The sequence below is a fragment of the Oncorhynchus nerka genome, linkage group LG23 (assembly GCF_034236695.1).
Source record: "Oncorhynchus nerka isolate Pitt River linkage group LG23, Oner_Uvic_2.0, whole genome shotgun sequence".
Classification (NCBI taxonomy): domain Eukaryota; kingdom Metazoa; phylum Chordata; class Actinopteri; order Salmoniformes; family Salmonidae; genus Oncorhynchus; species Oncorhynchus nerka.
In genome coordinates this window covers 40,874,206-40,896,206 of record NC_088418.1, presented here as the reverse complement: position 1 = coordinate 40,896,206, position 22,001 = coordinate 40,874,206, and the positions used below count along the sequence as shown (strand labels likewise).

Here is a 22,001-nt window from a genome sequence, read left to right as displayed (position 1 = left end):
ATAATTACAAAGAATTGATTTGATAAAATAACAGTCTTCACCTTTAATGATGACAAAGACACGACAGTGGCCTTATCATTAAAACCATTTTTATCTGGGATATTTTTCTCCTAGTCGCAAAAGTGTTCCCAAAATAAAACTCCTGGTTGCACAGCTAAATACTTTGTTTCATATGCGACGAAATTGGTTGCACTTTAGAGCCCTGGGTGAGAGTAATTGACAGGAAAAACAGCTCACCCCTTCAGAAATAAAAGTGCTGAATCTGGGAAGCATCTGGTAGAGCCCGGGGTCTGTGGCGATACTCTGTAGGGCCTCCTGAAGGAGAGAAGAGACACATACTGGGTCAGAGACATGACATGATTCGAATATAAGAAAACCACACACGCACACACACTGCCGTTCAAAAGTTTGGGTTAGAGTGTCTAGTTTGAGAAACAGACGCCCTTACAAGTCCTCAACTGGCAGCTTGATTAAATAGTACCCGCAAAACACCAGTCTCAACGTCAACAGTGAAGAGGCGACTCCGGGATGCTGGCCATCTAGGCAGAGTTCCTCTGTCGGAGTTCTTTTGCCCATCTTAATCTTTTATTTTTATTGGCCAGTCTGAGATAAGACTTTCTCTTTGCAACTCTCCCTAGAAGAGGAGTAGTACGCAGCGTTGTACGAGAACTACAGTTTCTTGGCAATTTCTCGCATGGAATTAGCCTTCATTTCTCAGAACAAGAATAGACTGACGAGTTTCAGAAGAAAGTTCTTTGTTTATGGCCATTTTGAGCACGTAATCGAACCCACAAATGCTGATGCTCCAGATACTCAACTAGTCTAAAACCGGACAGTTTTATTGCTTCTTTAATCAGCAAAACTAATTTAGAATTATAAACTTGGATTAGCTAACACAACGTGCCATTGGAACACAGGAGTGATGGTTGCTGATAAGGGGCCTCTGTACGCCTATGTAGATATTCCATAAAAAATCTGCCATTTCCAGCTACAATAGTCATTTACAACATTAACAATGTCTACACTGTATTTATGATCAATTTGATGTTATTTCAAAAACAAGGACATTTCTAAGTGACCCCAAACATTTGAACGGTAGTTTACATAACAGGTAACTGCTCAAATAAACAAAACACTAGTGCAAATGAGGGACACAGAGTACAAAACATTAGGAACACCTTCCTAATACTGAGATGCACCCCCTTTTGCCCTCAGAACAGCCTCAATTCATCGGATGCTGGCCTATTTTGACTCCTATGCTTCCCACAGTTGTGTTAAATTGGCTGGATGTCATTTGGGTGGTGGACTATTCCTGATACACACAGGAAACTGTTGACCATAAAAAACCCAGCAGCATTGCAGTTTGACACTCAAACCGGTGTACCTGGCACCTACTGCCATACCCCGTTCAAAGGCACGTGACTCTTTTGTCTTGTCCATTCACCCTCTGAATGGCACACATATACAATCCATGTCTCAATTCTCTTAAGGCTTAAAAATAATTATTTAACCTCTCTCCTCCCCTTCATCCACACTGATTGAAATGGATTTAACAGGTGACATCAATAACGTATCATAGCCTTCACCTGGTCAGTCTGTCATGGAATGTCCCTAATGTTTTGTACACTCAGTGTATATTAAAAGTAGGTGATTCCACACAGGTGTGGTTAAGAAATTAACATCCTATCATGCTTAGGGACATACAAATGCCCAGTTGGCCATTATTTAGGCTACCATGGTTAGAAGAGAACGCAGTGACTTTGAAAGAGTGGTCTCAAAGGAGCATAAAGAGTGTGTGTGTGTGTCTCAATCACATATGAGAGATTCTGGAATGGGGCCTGAGGCAGCGTTTTTCACCACCATCAACAAAACCTTTAACCTTTATTTAACTAGGCAGGTCAGGTAAGAACAAATTCTTATTTACAAGGCCTCCCGGGGAACAGTGGGTTAACTGCCTTGTTCAGGGGCAGAACGACAGATTTTTACCTTGTTTGCTCAGGGATTCGGTTACTGGCCCAACGCTCTAATCACTAGGTTACCTGCCGTCTCGGTAGAAGTGGCACAAATAATAGCGCACCCTGCTCAAAAATCCACTTATTCCTCTGTTATAATCAGAAATGTTTTTTTTCTTCATTTAAATACAACCTATTATCATTATGAGTTCAGTTTTATATAAGCTACCCAGGAAACGGTTAAAGTTAGCTCATATATGTAGCCTCAGAAACAAAGTTCATGAGATTAGTAATTTGCTAAATCGTAGGATATATTAGCAATTTCTGAGACTCTCTTAGAAAGCACCTTTGATGATACAGCAGTAGGAATACAAGGATTTTAAAAAGTGAGCGGGTCTGTATACCTTCCAAAAGCCCTGTGCATTTTTTACATCTTAAAAATAAGAGCTCTGTCAGAGTGACCATTGGGTTCTTGGTCACCGCCGGGCGGCCAGTTCTAGGAAGAGTCTTGGTGGTTCCAAATCTCTTCCATTTAAGAATGATGGAGGCCAGGAGTCTTCCGTTGAAGATTTAAAAAATGTACAGTAAATTTGGAAAGTATTCAGACCTCTTCACTTTTCCCACATTTTGATACGTTACATCCTTAATCTAAAATGGATTCAATTGCTTGTTTTTTCCCCTCAACAACCTATACACAATACCCCATAATTACAAGGAAAAACTTGGTTTTTAGAACATTTAGCAAATGTATTTAAAAAGAAAAAGAAGGATATAACACATTTACATAAGTATTCAGACTCAGTACTTTGTTGAAGCACCTTTGACAGCGATTACAGCCTCAAGTCTTCTTGGGTATGACGCTACAAGCTTGGCACACCCTTTACTCCTGCATTGTTATGGCTGTGTGCTTAGGGTCATTGTCCTGTTGGAAGGTGAACCTTCGCCCCAGTCTGAGTTCCTGAGTACTCTGGAGCCGGTTTTCATTAAGGATCTCTCTGCACTTTGCTCCGTTCATCTCTGCCTCGATCCTGACTAGTCTCCCAGTCCCTGCCGCTGAAAAACATATCCACCTTAGGGATGGTGCCAGATTTCCCCCATGCCAAAGAGTTCAATAATCCTTTCATCAGACCAGATAATCTACTTTCTCATGTCTGAGTCTTTAGGTGCCTTTTGGCAAACTCCAAGCAGGCTGTCATGTGCCTTTTGCAGAGGAGTGGCTTCCGTCTGGCTACTCTACTATAAAAGGCCTGATTGGTGGAGTGCTGCAAAGATGGTTGTCCTTCTGAAATGTTCTCCCATCTCCACAGAGGAACTCTAGAGCTCTGTCAGAGTGACCATCAGATTCTTGATCACATCCCAGACCAAGGACCTTCTCCCCTGATTACTCAGTTTGGCCTGCGGCCAGCTCTAGGAGGACACTTTGCTCTTGGGGACCTTCAATGCTGCAGAATTTTGGGGGGGAGCCTTCCCTAGATCTGTGCTGAAACACAATCCTGTCTCTGAGCTCTACAGACAATTCCTTCCATCTCATGGCTTGGTTTTTGCTCCGACATGCACTGTTAACTGTGGGACCTTATATAGTGTTGGGTTCTGAGAATATGAAATATACTTACTCATGTCACTGATGGAGTGCTGAGGTTTAGAGGGTCCACACCAGAAGTTAAGGGTTAAAAGAGGAAGGTATATAGTGTGTGCAACTAACCTTGGGATGTGTTGAGTTTAGGGAAGCGATTACATGTGGCAGGCATTGATAAGGGGAGAGCGCCATGAATTAGTGATGGAGGTGGGTTGATGTCAGGTCAGGTCACCATAACCTCTTCCTCCTACCCTCTACTTTTTTGAACATTCTGTTAAAAATCGCGCAACATTTCAGCGCCCTGCTACTCATGCCAGGAATATAGTATATGCATTTGCTTAGTCTGTGTGGATAGAAAACACTCAAACGTTTATAAAACTGGTTAAATCACTGCTGTGGCTTTACCAGAACGGCATTTACATCGAAAAGCACAGGAAAAACTGATCACTGAAAATGGGAAAATATATCCATGCGCTACTTGAACCCATTGATAAAGGTGAATGTAAAGAATTGCTATTATGCAGGAGACCAACCTACTGCTAAATACATGGCTATTGCATTGTTATAACTGAGACAACACATAGCAACGTATTTTCACAGTAAAGCCTGTGGGGTCCCCTACAGGATAGCTCCCACATTACACACATAATCTCCCTTTTTTAACCGAACACTGTGTGCCCGAAGAAGATCCTACGATGACGGACAGACAACTGAGCCAATGGCGGAAGACTACAGACTACAACCAGCTGAACCAATCCGGAGATCCGATCTTCCTAGGGTCAACCTACTTTCTGTGACGTATATAAGGGCTGTGCTGACTGTTTACGCTCTCTCTGCCTGCTGTTCCAACACGAACTAACGGAAGAGCCGTATTTACGTGTACCAGATATTCTCACTCTGAAATAAACTGTCGCTTGTCGCACAATTTTAACACCTGGTCTGAATCGATCCTTAACCGGCTCACCCTTCTAATATCCTTTTATCAACATGAACCACAATTAATTGACTGAGGTTGCAGTACCTACAGCTTCCACACGGTGTCTAGAGTCTTGTCATTTCCCTTTGAGTTTTTTCTTGGTCAAACACATGCAGGGCACCGTATTTCCTCAGGTCTAGGACCGGATATTTTCGCTGAGTTTCTAGCCGGACATTTTTCCAGACGGACAGCTAATGATCTTTACATCGCCTCCTGATGAATTTTATCGCTTATTAACGTTTACTAATACCTAAAGTTGCACTACAAACGTATTTCGAAGTGTTTTGTGAAAGTTTATCGTCGACTTTTTGAATTTTAAAAAATGACGTTACGTTTTGAAACAATGTTTTTTTCGTTTATCACACAGTCTACATATAACGATATCTAGGCTTTATATGGACCGATTTAATCGAAATAAAGACCCAATAGTGTTTATGGGACATCTAGGAGTGCCAACAAAGAAGATGGTGAAAGGTAATGAATGTTTTCTATTTTATTGTGCGGTTTGTGTAACGCCGAAATGCTAATTATTTTGTTTACGTCCCCTGCGGGTCTTTTGGGGTGTTACATGCTATCAGATAATAGCTTCTCATGCTTTCGCCGAAAAGCATTTTAAAAATCTGACTTGTTGCCTGGATTCACAACGAGTGTAGCTTTAATTCGATACCCTGCATGTGTATTTTAATGAACGTTTGAGTTTTAACTAATACTATTAGCATTTAGCGTAGCGCATTTGCATTTCCAGAGCTCTAGTTGGGACGCAAGCGTCCCGAGTAGAAGCAAGAGGTTAAGGGAGAAATAAAAGTGTATGGCCCATATCACTAGTGTCCTGTCTAGCAGTAAAGATTCAATGTTTGTACAGATGTGTAGGAGGAGACTCAGCCTATGAGGAAGGGTTAAATATCAGTTATTGTGTGAAAATGTTTTTGTCTAATGCAGCTGTATTGATCCTCTGGGAAGAATAAACTTGGTTATGCTTTCATAATGTCCGCAGAGTTTTTACTCTGGGAATTAGAACATAACAATAGATAGGTGTGTGCCTTTCCAAATCGTATCCAATCAATTACATTTTGCCAAGGTGGTCTCCAACCAAGTTGTAGAAACATCTCAAGGACGATCAACGGAAACAGGACACACCGGAGCTCAACTTCCGGTCTCATAGCAAAGGGTCTGAATACTTATGTAAATAAAGTATTTCTGTTTTGAATTTTTTTATAAAATTTGCAAATATTTCTAAAAACCTGTTGTCATTATGGGGTATTGTCTGTAGATTGATGACATGTTTTAATTCAATCCAGTTTAGAATAAGGCTGTAACGTAACAAAATGTGGAAAAGGTAAAGGAGTCCGAATACTTTCCGAATGTTGGTCTGATGTGTATAAGGAGGACAATCCAGATGCAGCACTTGAAAAATTTGTAAAATTATTCTTGACAATTGTTAAAAAACACACACCTGTTAAGGAACTAACTGAGAACTGTTAGAGCCACCTGGTTCGATGATGAATTTATACAACAAACAAAAAAAGTCAGGCTGCTCAGCTGATTGGTTGAAATCCTGTACATTTTGAAACTGAGACTAAAGTAATTATATGACCAAAACAAAACAAATTATAAAAACAATGGGAAAATACTTTGGAGCACCTTAAATGATATTATGGGCAGAAAACCAAATTAATCTCCATTGAAGTTAATGGGTCATTTATAACAAAACCTTTGGATTTAGCCAATAATTTCAATGCATATTTCACCATTAAAGTGGACAAACTGACAACAACACTGTAACGTTCTTTGTTTCACGGAAACATGGCTCACTCGGGATGCATTATCAGAGTCGGTACAGCCACCTGGTTTCTTCACGCATCGCGCCGACAAACAAAACAAATCTCTTGTAAGAAGAAGGGCGGGGGTGTATGCCTTATGATTAACGAGACATGGTGTGATCAATACAACTTACAGGAACTCAAGTCCTTTTATTCACCTGACCTAGAATTCCTTACAATCAAATGCCGATCGCATTATCTACAAAGAGAATTCTCTTTGATTATTATCACAGTTGTGTATATCCCCCCCAAGCAGACACATCGACAGCCCTGAAAGTACTTCATGTAAACTGGAAACCACATATCATGAGGCTGCATTTATTGTAGCTGGGGATTTTAACAAGGCTAATCTGAAAACAAGGCTCCCTAAATTTTATCAGCATATAGAATGCGCGACACGGGCTGGCAAAACCCTGGATCATTGTTATTCTAACTTCTGCGACGCATACAAAGCCCTCCCCCGTACTCCTTTTGGAAAATCTTATGTCTCCATTTTGTTGCTCCCAGCCTATAGACAGAAACTAAAACAGGAAACGCCCGTACTCAGGTCTGTTCAACACTGGTCCGACCAATCGGATTCCACGCTTCAAGATTGCTTCGATCACGTGAACTGGGATATGTTCCGCATAGCGTCGGACAATAACATTGATGAATACGCTGATTCGGTGAGCGAGTTTATTAGCAAGTGCATCGATGATGTTGGACCCACAGTGACTATTAAAACCATCCCCAACCAGAAACCGTGGATTGATGGCAGCATTTGTGCAAAACTGAAAGCGCGAACCACTGCTTTTAATCAGGGCAAGGCGACAGGAAACATGACCGAATACAAACAGTGTAACTATTTCCTCCGCAAGGCAATCAAACAAGCTAAGCGTCAGTATAGGGACAAAGTGGAAGTTGTAATTCAACGGCTCAGACACGAGAGGTATGTGGCAGGGTCTACAGTCAATCACGGACCACAAAAAGAAAACCAGCACTGTCACGGACCACAATGTCGTTCTCCCAGACAAACTAAACAACTTCTTTGCTCGCTTCACATTTACATTTAAGTCATTTAGCAGACGCTCTTATCCAGAGCGACTTACAAATTGGGACGATACAGTGCCACCGACATGGCCCGCTACCAAAACCTGCGAGCTCTCCTTCACTGCAGCGAACGTGAGTAAAACATTTAAACGTGATTAACCCTCACCTGCTTGGCCCAGAGGCATCCCTAGCCGCGTCCTCAGAGCATGTGCAGACCAGCTGGCTGGTGTGTTTACGGACATATTCAATCAATCCTTATCCCAGTCTGCCATTCCCACATGCTTCAAGAGGGCCACCATTGTTCCTGTTCCCAAGAAAGCTAAGGTAACTGAGCTAAACGACTTCCTTCATCATGAAGTGCTTTGAGAGACAAGTCAATGACCATATCACCTCCACCCTACCGGACACCCTAGACCCACTCCAATTAGCTTACCGCCCCAATAGGTTCACAGACGCACGCAATCACACTGCCCTAACCCATCTGGACAAGAGGAATACCTATGTGAGAATGCTGTTCATCGACTACAGCTCAGTATTTAACACCATAGTACCCTCCAAGCTCGTCATCAAGCTCGAGACCCTGGGTCTCGACCCCGCTCTGTGCAACTGGGTCCTGGACTTCCTGACGGGCCGCCCCCAGATGGTGAGGGTAGGTAACAACATCTCCACCCCGCTGATCCTCAACACTTGGGGCCCCACAAGGGTGTGTTCTCAGCCCTCTCCTGTACTCCCTGTTCACCCATGACTGGTTGGCCATGCACGCCTCCAACTCAATCATCAAGTTTGCAGACGACACAGCAGTGGTAGGAATTAGAGGTCGACCAATTATGATTTTTTTAACGCCAATACCAATTATTGGAGGACCAAAAAAGCTGATAACGATTAATCGTCCGATTTAACGTATGATCTCTGTAATTGCAAACAAAGGTTTCTATACCAAATATTAAGGTCTGTTTTTCTGATGTATCAAATACTTATGTCATGCAATAAAATGGAAATTAATTGGTTAAAAATCATACAATGTGATTTTCTGGATTTTTGTTTTAGATTCCGTCTCTCACAGTTGAAGTGTACCTATGCTTTGGGGCTGTTCTTCTGCAAAGGGACCAGGACGACTGATCCGTGTAAAGGAAAGAATGAATGGGGCCATGTATCGTGAGATTTTGAGTAAAAACCTTCCATCAGCAAGGGCATTGAAGATGAAACATGGCTGGGTCTTTCAGCATGACAATGATCCCAAACACACCGCCCGGGCAACGAAGGAGTGGCTTCGTAAGAAGCATTTCAAGGTCCTGGAGTGGCCTAGCCAGTCTCCAGATCTCAACCCCATAGAAAATCTTTGGAGGGAGTTGAAAGTCTGTGTTGCCCAGCAACAGCCCCAAAACATCACTGCTCTAGAGGAGATCTGCATGGAGGAATGGGCCAAAATACCAGCAACAGTGTGTGAAAACCTTGTGAAGACTTACAGAAAACGTTTGACCTCTGTCAAGTATTGAGATAAACTTTTGTTATTGACCAAATACTTAATTTGCAAATAAATTCATTAAAAATTCTACAATGTGATTTTCTGGATTTTATTTTCTAATTTTGTCTGTCATAGTTGAAGTGTACCTATGATAAAATTACAGGCCTCTCTCATCTTTTTTTAAGTGGGAGAACTTGCACAATTGGTGGCTGACTAAATACTTTTTTGCCCCACTGTATTTGTATTGTTTTTCACAGTCTTTTGCTCATCTTTTCAAGTGTGCCAATCATTCTGGAGGAGACACAACCACACAACTCTTTCTTACATGCATGCACACTTGATAAACAGTTGACTCACAGCTCTCTTGGCCTCACAGGACCCGACGCAGGCCTCCGTGATCTCCTTGTAGTAGAGCTGCTGTTCCACTGAGAGCTCGTGAGTACTGCGGGGCTTCATCCTCATCAGACCATCCTTCTTTCCTGGGAATGGGGGGCAGAAAAACACACAGGGAAAGAGAGAGAGATGGAAACAAATGTTTATTAAATAGGAATTGCTTTTCCTTAATGGGGCTATCTGCAGCTGCTACATCAATTGTTGGACTTATAAATTAATGATATGTACCTATTTATTCTTGAAGAATATAACTAATAAATGCATGGCAGTGTTGTCGTGGAAATATTCGGTCAATCATATTTCACAAATACCGGAGCCTGTGAGTTCAAACAGACGTTTTATTACTTCATAATAAAAGCCGAGCTGGTTCATGAATACAAGTGCCTTCCAGTCTTGGCACAGACTAATTATACATTTGTCCTCCTTACGTCACACTCATAGTAACTCCTCTTAACGGCTCATCCCCTCTGGCATTTAGCCACCGTTTTCATATTGCCTTCATATTAGGGCATGGAACCCGTAGAGCCACAGAAATAGACACAAATAGACCTGCACTCGCCTTAAGCCAGGTTCATGCATGTAGGACCATAGACCTTGGCACTCTACGGGAATAACCATACATGTCATCCTGCTAACTCCTCTGAAAGGGACACCATTGTTCTGGAAAAGACCCGAGATGTGTAACCACAGCAACAGTACATAGTAGGCCGTAAGACAGTTACAGGAATAACCAGTCGTGTCTACACCCCAGACAGGTGCATGTCTAATGGTGTCCAACGACCTAGAGCACATATAGAGTGCACTAGTTTTTCTGGCTCCTTCTGAAATAAATAATTGCCACATATGTACTGAAGAATTCACAATAGTGTCCACTGAAAGTTGACTAGCAACAGCAACTTAAAAGACACCCACCATGAGCGCACACTAAATTTGCCCAGGAAGAGGCAAACAAAAGAAAAACCTACACCAGGAAGCAAAACAAAAAGGTGGAACAAAATGAAATCAGGGAAATCAGTTAATGGATTGTTGGTCTAGAAATCAAAATAGGGAGAGCCAACTAAAGGTGTTAACCCTCTGCATTTATTTAAACCGATGGTCATGTGCGCCAAATTTTTCTTAACTGCATTGTTGGTTAAGTAAATAATAACAGTAACAAATAATTAAAGAAAAGCAGTAAAATAACAATAGCGAGGCGAAATACAAGGGGTACCGGTACAGAGTCAATGTGTGGGGGCACCGGTTAGTAGAGGTAATATGTACATGTAGGTAGAGTTAGTGACTATGCATAGATAATAAACAGAGAGTAGCAGCAGCATAAAAGAAGGGGGGAGGGGGGGAGCAATGCAAATAGTCTGGGTAGCCATTTGATTAGATGTTCAGGAGTCTTACGGCTTGGGGGTAGAAGCTGTTAAGAAGTCTTTTGGACCTAGACTTGGCGCTCCAGTACCGCTTGCTGTGCAGTCTATGACTAGGGTGGCTGGAGTCCATCTCAAAAAGTTGTTTGAATAGCCTAAAAACGTACGGTAGCCAGGGGACTAATAATGAGGGAGAACAAACAATATCAATGGCGTACAGAACAATCTGGTTTAAGCTTATAAAAAAATGAATGATCCGTGAGAGGTGGACAAATCGCTCCATTTGAGGTTGAAAACCAAATGGCCAATAACCTATCCTCCTACTAGGTCTATCATACAAGCTTTAAGACAAATTCAAGTTGTGAATAGTAGCCTATTTCCCAAATATTCTAATACGTTTGCCCTAAAGTTGCCGCTTTCAAAAAGAACGAGAATGAAAGTCGAGAGTCTTTAGGCTATTCTCATGAACACAGCTTTATGAGAGACTGAAGAAACAGCCTATTAAGAGAGTAGGATGAGTCAAAGCAATTATTATCCAGTTCTTAAGACGGTAGAATTTGCTTCTATCCAGTCCATGATTTATAATTCACTTACGGTAAGACAGCCCGTTCCTCATCAGTTGCGCAACACACATTCTATAATGAAGCCCCACCAGAAAGGAATATTAGAAAAGATTTGTCTGTACTTAGCCTCTGGCAAGCTTTCAACAACATCTTCTTTCATCATGATTATTCCAGATGTAGCATACAATTTCGTACTGTAGCCTAACGGTGGTTTCAGCCCAACTGTGTTTTTGTCTTATTATTTTTATGTTTGCGGTTGGCCAATAGGGTGCGATACCATCGTATATATCACAATGCTTTATGAGTACATAATGACGATAGGAAAAAGGTTCACATCACCTAAGGGGAGCACACTTTGTTATTGTTTAAAATGCTGATTGCCACTTGAAGAATGGGTTTAATACTGAAGAATATCTTGAATGTCATTGATGTGGTTTGTTTTGTCCCACACATAAAATTAAATAAATATCTATTTAACATTTTAGAGCAAATAATCCAACTCTACTTGTGCACGTACAATTTTAAGATGGCATATAGTACCGACACACAGACAATACAGACAGACGGATAGAGAGACAATAGACATTACAAACAGAGAATACACTGACCTTTAGGCTCTGCAGATGTAGCTCCCTGGCCCTTCTGGATGGAGCCCTCCTCCTCCTGACCAGGCTTGACGGCTTTGAGAGGCTCTGTAGATTCAGTCTTCTGCTGCTCTTTGGGGGCTGAGGGAAAGAGATTTATTTTTTAATGTTTATTATTTATTTATCCGTTATTTTACCAGGTAATTGACTGAGAACATGTTCTCATTTACAGCAACAACGACCTGGGGAATAGGGGGAGAGGAGGGGGATGAATGAGCCAATTGTAAACTGGGGATTATGAGGTGACCGTGATAGTTTGAGGGCCAGATTGGGAATTTAGCCAGGACACCGGGGTTAACACCCCTACTCTAACGATAAGTGCCATGGGATCTTTAATGACCTCAGAGAGTCAGGACACCCGTTTAACGTCCCATCCGAAAGACGGCAACCTACACAGAGCAGTGTCCCCAATCACTGCCCCGGGGAATTGGGATATATATATATTTATTTATTTATTTTTAGACCAGAGGAAAGAGTGCCTCCTACTGGCCCTCCAACACCACCAGCAGCATCTGGTCTCCCATCCAGGGACAGACCAGGAACAACCCAGCAGTGGTATGCAGGGTGGTATACTGCTGGTGCATTCAGTGCATTCGGAAAGTATTCAGACCCCTTCACTTTTTCCATATTTTGTTACATTACAGCCTTATTCTAAAATGGATGAAATGGTCCCTCAATCTAAACACAATACCCCATAATGACAAACTATTCAGACTCTTTACTCAGGCCTTTGTTCAAGCACCTTTGGCAGTGATTACAGCCTTGAGTCTTCTTGGGTATGACGCTACAAGCTTGGCACACCAGTATTTGGGGATTTTTTCCCCCATTATTCTCTGCAGATCCTCTCAAGCTCTGTCAGGTTGGATGGGGAGCGTCGCTGCACAGCTATTTTCAGGTCTCTCCAGAGATGTTCGATCTAGTTCAAGTCCGAGCTCTGGCTGGGCCACTCAAGAACATTCAGCCATTCCTGTGTGTTGTCTTGGCTGTGTGCTTAGGGTCGTTGTCCTGTTGGAAAGTGAACATTCACCCCAGGCTGAGGTCCTGAGTGCTCTGGAGCAGGTTTTCATCAAGGATCTCTCTGTACTTTTCCCCCGTTCATCTTTCCCTCGATCCTGACTAATCTCCTTGTCCCTGCTGCTGAAAAACATCCCCACAGCATGATGCTGCCACCACCATGCTTCCCCGTAGGGATGGTGCAAGGTTTCCTCCAGACGTGACACTTAGCATTCAGGCCAAAAAGTTCAATCTCGGTTTCATCAGACCAGAGAATCTTGTTTCGCATGGTCTGAGAATTCTTTATGTGTCTTTTGGCAAACTCCAAGCGGGCTGTCATGTGTCTTTTACTGAGGAGTGGCTTCCGTCTTGCCAAACTACCATAAATACCTGATTGGTGGAGTGCTGCAGAGATGGTTGTTCTTCTGGAAGGTTCCCCTATCTCCACAGAGGAACTCTAGAGCTCTGTCAGAGTGACCATTGGGTTCTTGGTCACCTCCCTGACCAAGGCCCTTTTCCCCGATTGCTCGGTTTGGCCAGGTGTCCAGCTTAGGAAGAGTCTTGGTGGTTCCAAACTTTTTCCATTTAAGAATGATGGAGACCACTGTGTTCTTGGGGACCTGTGCTTCGACATAATCCGGTCTCTGAGCTCTACGGACAATTCCTTCGACCTCATGGCTTGGTTTTTGCTCTGACATGCACTGCCAACTGTGGGACCTTATATAGAAAGGTGTGTCCCTTCCAAATCATGTCCAATCAATTGAATGTACCACAGGAGGACTCCAAGTTGTAGAAACATCTCAAGGATGATCAATGAAAACAGGATGCACCTGAGCTCAATTTCAAATGGGTCTGAATACTTATGTAAATAGGGTATTTCTGTTTTTTATTGGTAATACATTTAAAATAAAATAAAATGTTTTCACTTTTCATGGAGTATTGTGTGTAGATTGCCGAGGAATTTTTTATTTATTATTTAATCCATTTTAGAATAAGGCTGTAACTTAACAAAATGTGGAAAAAGTCAAGGGGTCTGAATACTTTCCAAAGGCACTGTATACATAGTGTAAACATACACATACTGCAAATGTGGTTGTTTTAAGAATTATGCTGCTTTTCTCAAGTAGATGATAGAGAAAGACGGACATAGACAAACACAGACAGACGTCTCACCTGGGGGTGGGTTCTCTGGTATCGAAGGCTGGACACCTTCAATACTTAACCAGTGAGCTGAGGAACAGAAAACAAGAGAGGAGGTACAAGAGCTTGTATAATCAACTAAATCAAAAACTGTCATAGGACGTGTAGATAACACAGTACATGTGAATCTACTTACTCAATGCAATCAACACCTTTACCTTTGAAATAGTTTAAGAGAGAGAGATATATCTATTCGTTTTTGTAAAACACCCCCCCCCCCCAAAAAAAAACAAAAAAACAAACTATAATAATACCTTTGAGCGAAACGTCAAGGGGGACTCTAGGGAGGGGTGTGTTGATGATGTCACTGAGGTCTACCTCCTTCTCCTCGTAGAAGTGAAGCTCTCTCCCTCCTCCACTGGCGAAGCGGAACGGAATGAATTCCTGCGACTGGAAGCCATAGAGAGGCTGTGGAGGAGAGAGGACAGAGAGGAGGCCGCTATGAACCCAAGCACTGGGATGACTAATATTGTGATGGCTGGATAGATACAGACAAACTGAAATGGTGCATGTACCAGTGTAGTGACTTCCATCAATATCTACAGTGCCTTCGGAAAGTATTCAGACCCCTTGACTTTTTCCACATTTTGTTAGGTTAAAAATGTATTCTAAAATTTATTAAATTGTTTTTACCCCCTCAATCTACACACAATACCCCATAAAAACAAATCAAAAACAGGTTTTTAGAAATGTAAGCAAATGAATACAAAAAATATATATATATGAAATATCACATTTACGTAAGTATTCAAACTCTTTACTCAGTACTTTGTTCAAGCACCGTTGGCAGCAATTACAGCCTTGAGTCTTCTTGGGTATGATACTACAAGCTTGGCAAACATGTATTTTAAGATTTTCATCCATTCTTCTCTGCAGATCCTATCAAGCTCTGTCAGGTTGGATGGGGAGCGTCGCTGCACAGCTTTTTTCAGGTCTCTCCAGAGATGTTCGATCGGGTTCAAGTCCGGGCTCTGGCTGGGCCACTCAAGGACATTCAGAGACTTGTCCCGAAGCCACTCCTGCGTTGTCTTGGCTGTGTGCTTAAGGTCGTTGTCCTGTTGGAAGGTGAACCTTCGCCCCAGTTCAGAGTTCCTGAGCCCTCTGGAGCAGGTTTTCATCAAGGATCTCTCTGTACTTTGCTCCGTTCATCTTTGCCTTGATCCTGACTAGTCTCCCAGTCCCTGAAAAACATATCCACAGCATGATGCTGCCACCACCATGCTTCACCGTAGGGATGGTGCCGGGTTTCCCCCAGACGTAACACTTGGAATTCAGGCCAAAAAGTTCAATCTTGGTTTCATCAGACTAAAGAATCTTTCTCATGGTCTTTAGGTGCCTTTTGGCAAACTCCAAGCGGGCTGTCATATGCCTTTTACTCAGGAGTGGCTTCCGTCTGGCCACTCTACCGTAAAGGCCTGATTGGTGGAGTTCTGCAGAGATGATTGTCCCATCTCCACAGAGGAACTCTTGAGCTCTGTCAGAGTGACAATCCCTGACCAAGGCCCTTCTCCTCCCGATTGCTCAGTTCGGCCGGGCAGCCGGCTCTAGGAAGAGTCTTGGTGGTTCCAAACTTTTTCCATTTAAGATTGATGGAGGCCACTGTGTTCTTGGGGACCTTCAATGCTGAAGACCTTTTTTGGTACCCTTCCCCAGATCTGTGCTTCGACACAATCCTCTCTCGGAGCTCTACAGACAATTCCTTCGACCTCATGGCCTGGTTTTTGCTTTGACAGGCACTGTCAACTGTTGTACCTTATATAGACAGATGTGTGCCTTTCCAAATCAATTTAATTTACCACAGGTGGACTCCAATCAAGTTGTAGAAAGATCTCAAGGATGATCAATGGAAACAAGATGCACCTGACCTCAATTACGTGTCTGAATACTTATGTAAATACGTGATCTGTTATTGTTTTTTGCAAAAACGTTTTAAAAAATGTTTCACATTATGGGGTATTGTGTGTAGATTGCTGAGAATTTTTAAAATCCATTTTAGAATAAGGGTGTAACGTAACAAAATTTTGAAAAAGTCAAGCCAATTGATTGATATCATTAAATTCACAAGTCTGCTTAAGCAAATGAAACCTGAAATGTTCCTTTCAATAGCCTATATACTATATTTCATTGAGGTCCTGTGAAAAGTTCTCCAAAGAAAGAACCATTTCTCCATGATGGCGTAGTATAGTCCCCCTCACCTCTACATTCTTCAGTTTAAGAGCATGATCTATGTCGCTGGTCGTCAGTTTACATCTCTTTCCATGGTGCATAAACTTCAACGCGTCCTGGAAGACAAAGGGGGTAAACAGAAAATATGAGCGAAGGATGACATTTCATAACACAATTACCCGGTGTTCATTGGTATTGATATGAACTGAGGTGCGACATGTCAGAGTGAGTCGTCCAATAAGATCACACTTTACACATTCTCTGCTGCAAATCATTTTGCTACGGTGTGCAATACGGAAAAGGGCCCGGTTCTTACCTGGGCGATCTCCTTTATTCTGTAGCTGACCTCCTCGCTCAGGGCGGCACAGCTCTCCTCCTGTAGCTGCCCCACTCCTATGGACTCTGCCATGGCCTTCATTGACTCCGTGGGCAGAACCACAGTGCACTGCTTCGGCCTCCGCTCCTCAGCCATGGTGGCTGTTGGATAAGAGAGATAGCGCAGAGGTCAATAAGGAGGGATGTCAAGCTGAAAGAAAACGTACAGTTACTTATGACTATAACTACTGTTTCCTGAAGAAAGGAAACGAGGTCAAACACAGTTATGGGGAGTTTGCATGATTGCGCCCTCTACTGAAGAACATTAGAATCATGCCTGATAAGGCCCCCTTCCACAGGTGATAACCCGAAGCCCGGATTAATTCCTTCTATTCTGTACTGAGCTTCACCGAGTCCAGAACTGGGCGGTGCACGTTGTTTCCCTCCTTCAGTAAACAGTAGTTATAGTCATCTGTACGTTCCCTTTTAGTCGATCAACTCGGTTCAAAACAGCTATGGGGATACAAAATCACACCCAAGACGACCCCAGTGGACAGCAAATGAATTGGTCCACGGCAGTCTACCCAGAGTTACAACCCAACAGAAAAATGTGCGGTGCCCAGGTATTGCACAAATCTACACACTGCCTAATGACCCTCTCCCTCTCCAGCCGTAAGTACAGTGTACGCGTTGTGTACACCGTTAGGTCATTCCTGCCTTCTGCTGTCATATGCCAGAGAAATAGCCTCCACAATCCAGTGGGAGAGACGCTGCTTAGAAGTGCTCAATGTACATGTGTAACGCTCGTACCGGACATGTAACAGCCGCTGCTCCTCAGAAGCAAACAGAGGCGGCAAAAATGGAAAAAGCTCAAAAGCTAGAGACCTGTAGGACATTCATGACCTTAAGGGCGAAGGATGCATGATGTTAGCTGTAGGACATTCATGACCTTAAGGGCGAAGGATGCATGATGTCACCTGTAGGACATTCAGGATGCACTAGAACGCAACGTCACCTTAGAGTTTACTTATTCTTTTTAACAATGAGAACGTGTGTGTGCCTAAGTTGAAAAATGTAGATGCACACAAAGACATTTAGGAGCCCAATGAAACATTTTGAGGTACTAAAGCTTTTTTTATATAGGTTCACTGGTGCTCCTAAATTAAAATTCCAGGTCATGTCACACAGAAAAATATTTAGGCGCATATGCTAGTAACAGGGTTCATACACATTTTGACAGATGGAATTTCATGATTTTCCCATAACTTTTAACCAAATTTCTATGACCAATAATTGGTTGTGTTTCTATATACAAAAGTAAGCGTAATGTGGTTTGAACACTGGGAGGCTGCTCTCTGATCCCATCTCCTGTCGTTGAGTAAGGCACTTCATTCCACAAAGTAGAATGAATACCTGTTAGGCAACTGTATAAAACACATGTTTTTTATTGTTTTTATTTAACTAGGCAAGTCAGTTAAGAACAAATTCTTATTTTCAATGACGGCCTAGGAACAGTGGGTTAACTGCCTGTTCAGGGGCAGAACGACAGACCTTGTCAGCTCGGGGGTTTGAACTTGCAACCTTCCGGTTACTAGTCCAATGCTCTAACCACTAGGCTACCCTGTCGCGGCAAACCCTCAGTCTGGAGAGCTACTAGGCATGCAGGCTTTTCATCAAGCCCTGCTCAAACACATCAGAGACAGTTTTAATCAAGGTCCGGTTGAGCAGCTCATTTCTAAAATGTGGTTTGTTAAGGCATCTGCATGCTTCCCAGCCGAAACAGTTTGGCAGAGTTTGTGCATATACTAGCATGACATTATGTTACGCTTTTGTTCGTTTTGGACTTCGTTGAGTGCACACAATATTTTTTCTTGAGGCAAGCTGAATTCGGAGTCGAAGTCTATGTTCTTTCGTCGGTGATTGGTCAACAGTAGGGATTCTTCAATAAAGTCTTTGTTGTCATTCAACAAGAGACGACTCACTTTCATGCACATTTTTTCATTGAGAAATACAGCATCAAATATCTTAGTTAGATGTAAAATTCCACGACTAAGATCTCCTTGGCAAAATTAATGACAGATTTTGTCTTTGATACATTCAGACTATTTTGAGGTAATGTATACTGGCTATGCATTTCAAAATGGACAAACAGTACTATTGACGCTTTTTTCTTGTTTTTCAAGCTAAGGTCGTTTAAGGGAGTATGCAAGTAAACATGTTCTGTTCGGCTAGCCGAGTTCAGCTAGGCACGAGCTGAACTGAAGCATGCTGATACCTTTAGAGATGGACAGGAATAAAAGGCTGCACACCTATTAGCTCCCCTAAAAGACATGTTCCGGGTAGCATCCGACAATAACGTCGACGAATACACTGATAAGGTGACTGAGTTCATCAGGAAGTGTATAGGAGATGATGTACCCACTGCGACTATCAAAACCTACCTTAACCAGAAACAGTGGATTGTTGAAAAACAGAACGCGCAAACTACAGTATTTAACCATGGCAAGGTGACTGGTAATGTCACGTATTGTCATGTTATGTCTTGTCCCTGTGCTTTCTCTTCTCTTCGTTTCCCCCTGCTGGTCGTATTAGGTTACTATCTCTCTCTCTCTCTATCGTTCCGTTCCTGCTCCCAGCTGTTCCCCATTCTCCTAACGACCTCGTTTACTCTCTCACACCTGTCTCCTCTTTTGCCCTCTGATTAAGTCTCTATTTCTCTCTCTGTTTCTGCTTCTGTCCTTGTCGGATTCTTGTTTGCTTTGCCCTTGTCCCGTCCTGTCGTAATCTGCCTCTTCATCAGATGCTGCGTGTGAGCAGGTGTCTCTGTCCTCTACGGCCGCGCCTACCCAGAGGGACCTGCAGTCTGTTGCCGCTAGCCCTGCAATTCTCCTCTACTACTAGAAGGAGGACTCTCCTGCAAAGATAGAGGATTTATGTTTTCCCTGTTTGGACATCTCCTGTAAAGATTGAGGATTTATGTTTTCTCTGTTTCTGTTGAATCGCTGTTGGGTCCTCACTCACCTGCATAACAGGTAATATGGCCGAATACAAACAGTGTAGTTATTCCCTCCGTAAGGCAATCAAACAGGCAAAATGTCAGTATAGAGACAAAGTGGAGTATGTGGGCATGGTCTACAGACAATCACGGATTACAAAGGAAAACCAGCCACGTATGCAAGTACAAGAGTTCGGTTTGGCTATTCGAGTTCAGCTAAACACCTTCTTCCACAATCACCCGACCTCAATCAAATTGAGATGGTTTGGGATAACTCGGACCGCAGAGTGAAGGAAAAGCTGCCAACAAGTGCTCAGCATATGTGGGAACTCCTTCAAAACTGTTGGAAAAGCATTCCAGCTGAAGCTGGTTGAAAGAATGCCAAGATTGTGCAAAGCTGTAATCAAGGCAAAGGGTGGCTACTTTGAAGAATCTCAAATATAAAAGATATTTTGATTTGTTTAACACTTTGTTGGTTACTACATGATTCCATATGTGTTATTTCCTAGTTGTGATGTCTTCACTATTATTCTACAATGTCGAAAGTAGTCCAAATAAATTAAAACTCTTGAACAAGTAGGTGTTCTAAAGCTTTGGAAATAAAATAAAAGAGAGCCGCACACTCTAGGAGCTCAGATGCAAAAATGTAATTACCAACGTTTCGACAGCCAAGCTGTCTGATTTATACCCTGTTGAAGACAGCTTGGCTGTCGAAACGTTGGTAATTACATTTTTGCATCTGAGCTCCTAGAGTGTGCAGCTCTCTTTATTTTCAAGTTTTCTACTCCGCTAGCCAGCACCTCGCCTAAATAGGTGTGCGTTTCTTTTTCTTCAAGATCGTTCTAAAGCTTTGGACCAGAAGTGTACATAGACTTGAAATCACTGGCCACTTTAATAATATTTAAATATTTTTGCTTTACTCATCTCATATGTATATACTGTATTCTATCCTATTCTACTGTATCTTAGTCTATGCCGCTCTGACATTACTCATCTATATATTTATATATTCTTAATTCAATTCCTTTACTTAGATTTGTGTGTATTGTTGGGAAAATTGTTGAAACTACTGCACTGTTGGAGCTAGAAACTCAAGCATTTCGCAACACCCGCAATAATAATTAATAATAATCTGCTAAACACGTGTATGTGACCAATAAAATTTGAAGTTTTGTGCCTTTTGAAATAATTTGCTCATTCAATATATCAAAGATCAAATGGCTATGATAGGCTACAAATCTTTTTATTCAGCTGAAGCAAGCCCACACACTTTCTTCATGAAATTTATATTTTTTGGTTTAGTCATATTTATCTTAGCTATCTTAAAAAGTGTTTACTTTGCAGGCTGAATAGCATTTATTGAGTTGCAATATCCCCTACATTGGATGGCCAAATAAAGTGGAAGCATCTACAAAACAAGTTTACATTTAATATTTATCCTAAAAATGAACGTGATTGAACGAATACCAACTAATACAATTGCAAAGTGAATAGTTCGTTTCTGCGAAAAGAATCGTTTAAATGAATCATATGAATGGTTCAAAAAAAGTAAATCAACTTTGTACGGCCTTATTCACAAGTGTCAGTGATAGGTTTTTTGGGACATGACGAAAACATGAATACATGCTAATAATAGCTGAAGTTAACTAGAGGGTACAAGATATGATTTTAATTGTCTACCTATTTCATCTGTTCTCCATCATATTTTATAGGCCATGCCTACCTGCTGCTGTGATGTCTCTCTCCTTGAGCAATGGTCCACTCACCTTGCAAACATGCAGCTGATGCACACAAACACAGACAATCCTGGCTGATATGTTGACTTATTTGATTGATAAAATATTTTAAAACTTTGCCTAAATAAATTACATTAACATTAATTATGAAATTAAATTCCATGACTTTTCCAAAACTTTTCACGTTTTATAATATTCCAAAACTTTTCCAGGCCTGGAATGACATTTGAAAAAATTTGACCATATAAACCGTGTAGTAAAATGGTGGCACTGTACGGCCCAGTTATGCTGTGTTTTGGATGGTACGAGGTGGACGTCATTGTGTTCAATGTGAATGCAGTCACCAGAGGTCAAATATTTAAACTTTTGCGTTCTGCTGTAGCATAGTTTTCTACCGGATGTCGATTTGGACTGTTTGTTTACTGAAATCACCATTTTATTTTATTTATTTATTTCACCTTTATTTAACCAGGTAGGCAAGTTGAGAACAAGTTCTCATTTACAATTGCGACCTGGCCAAGATAAAGCAAAGCAGTTCGACACATACAACGACACAGAGTTACACATGGAGTAAAACAAACATACAGTCAATAATACAGTATAAACAAGTCTATATACAATGTGAGCAAATTAGGTGAGAAGGGAGGTAAAGGCAAAAAAGGCCATGGTGGCAAAGTAAATACAATATAGCAAGTAAAAGCAATGCATAGCAAAGCAAAAGCAAAACCATAGCAATGCATACCGTTGTGCTGGCGTGCTTTTGCCATCACCATCTTTCTTGCATGTTTTTTTGCATCCCTCATCGAAATGCAGCATAATACCC

The 22,001-nt window shown here is 41.9% G+C and overlaps 1 protein-coding gene across 3 annotated transcripts in view; it reads right to left on the bottom strand.

Annotated features, from left to right (window-relative positions):
* The window catches only part of LOC115106838 (transcription initiation factor TFIID subunit 6-like), a 62,558-nt gene that overhangs the window by 22,927 nt on the left and 17,630 nt on the right, over positions 1 to 22,001 (bottom strand). For all 3 annotated transcript variants that reach the window (XR_010460715.1, XM_029629976.2, XM_029629977.2), the window contains 7 exons: positions 16,449 to 16,609; positions 16,162 to 16,248; positions 14,221 to 14,374; positions 13,940 to 13,996; positions 11,738 to 11,854; positions 9,176 to 9,297; positions 238 to 315 (listed from right to left, as the gene is read on the bottom strand). Coding sequence is in view for 2 of the 3 variants with exons in the window: in XM_029629976.2 (XP_029485836.2) it covers positions 238 to 315; positions 9,176 to 9,297; positions 11,738 to 11,854; positions 13,940 to 13,996; positions 14,221 to 14,374; positions 16,162 to 16,248; positions 16,449 to 16,604 (771 nt within the window). In the remaining variant the exon portion in view is untranslated. The remainder of the gene's footprint in view (positions 1 to 237; positions 316 to 9,175; positions 9,298 to 11,737; positions 11,855 to 13,939; positions 13,997 to 14,220; positions 14,375 to 16,161; positions 16,249 to 16,448; positions 16,610 to 22,001) is intronic.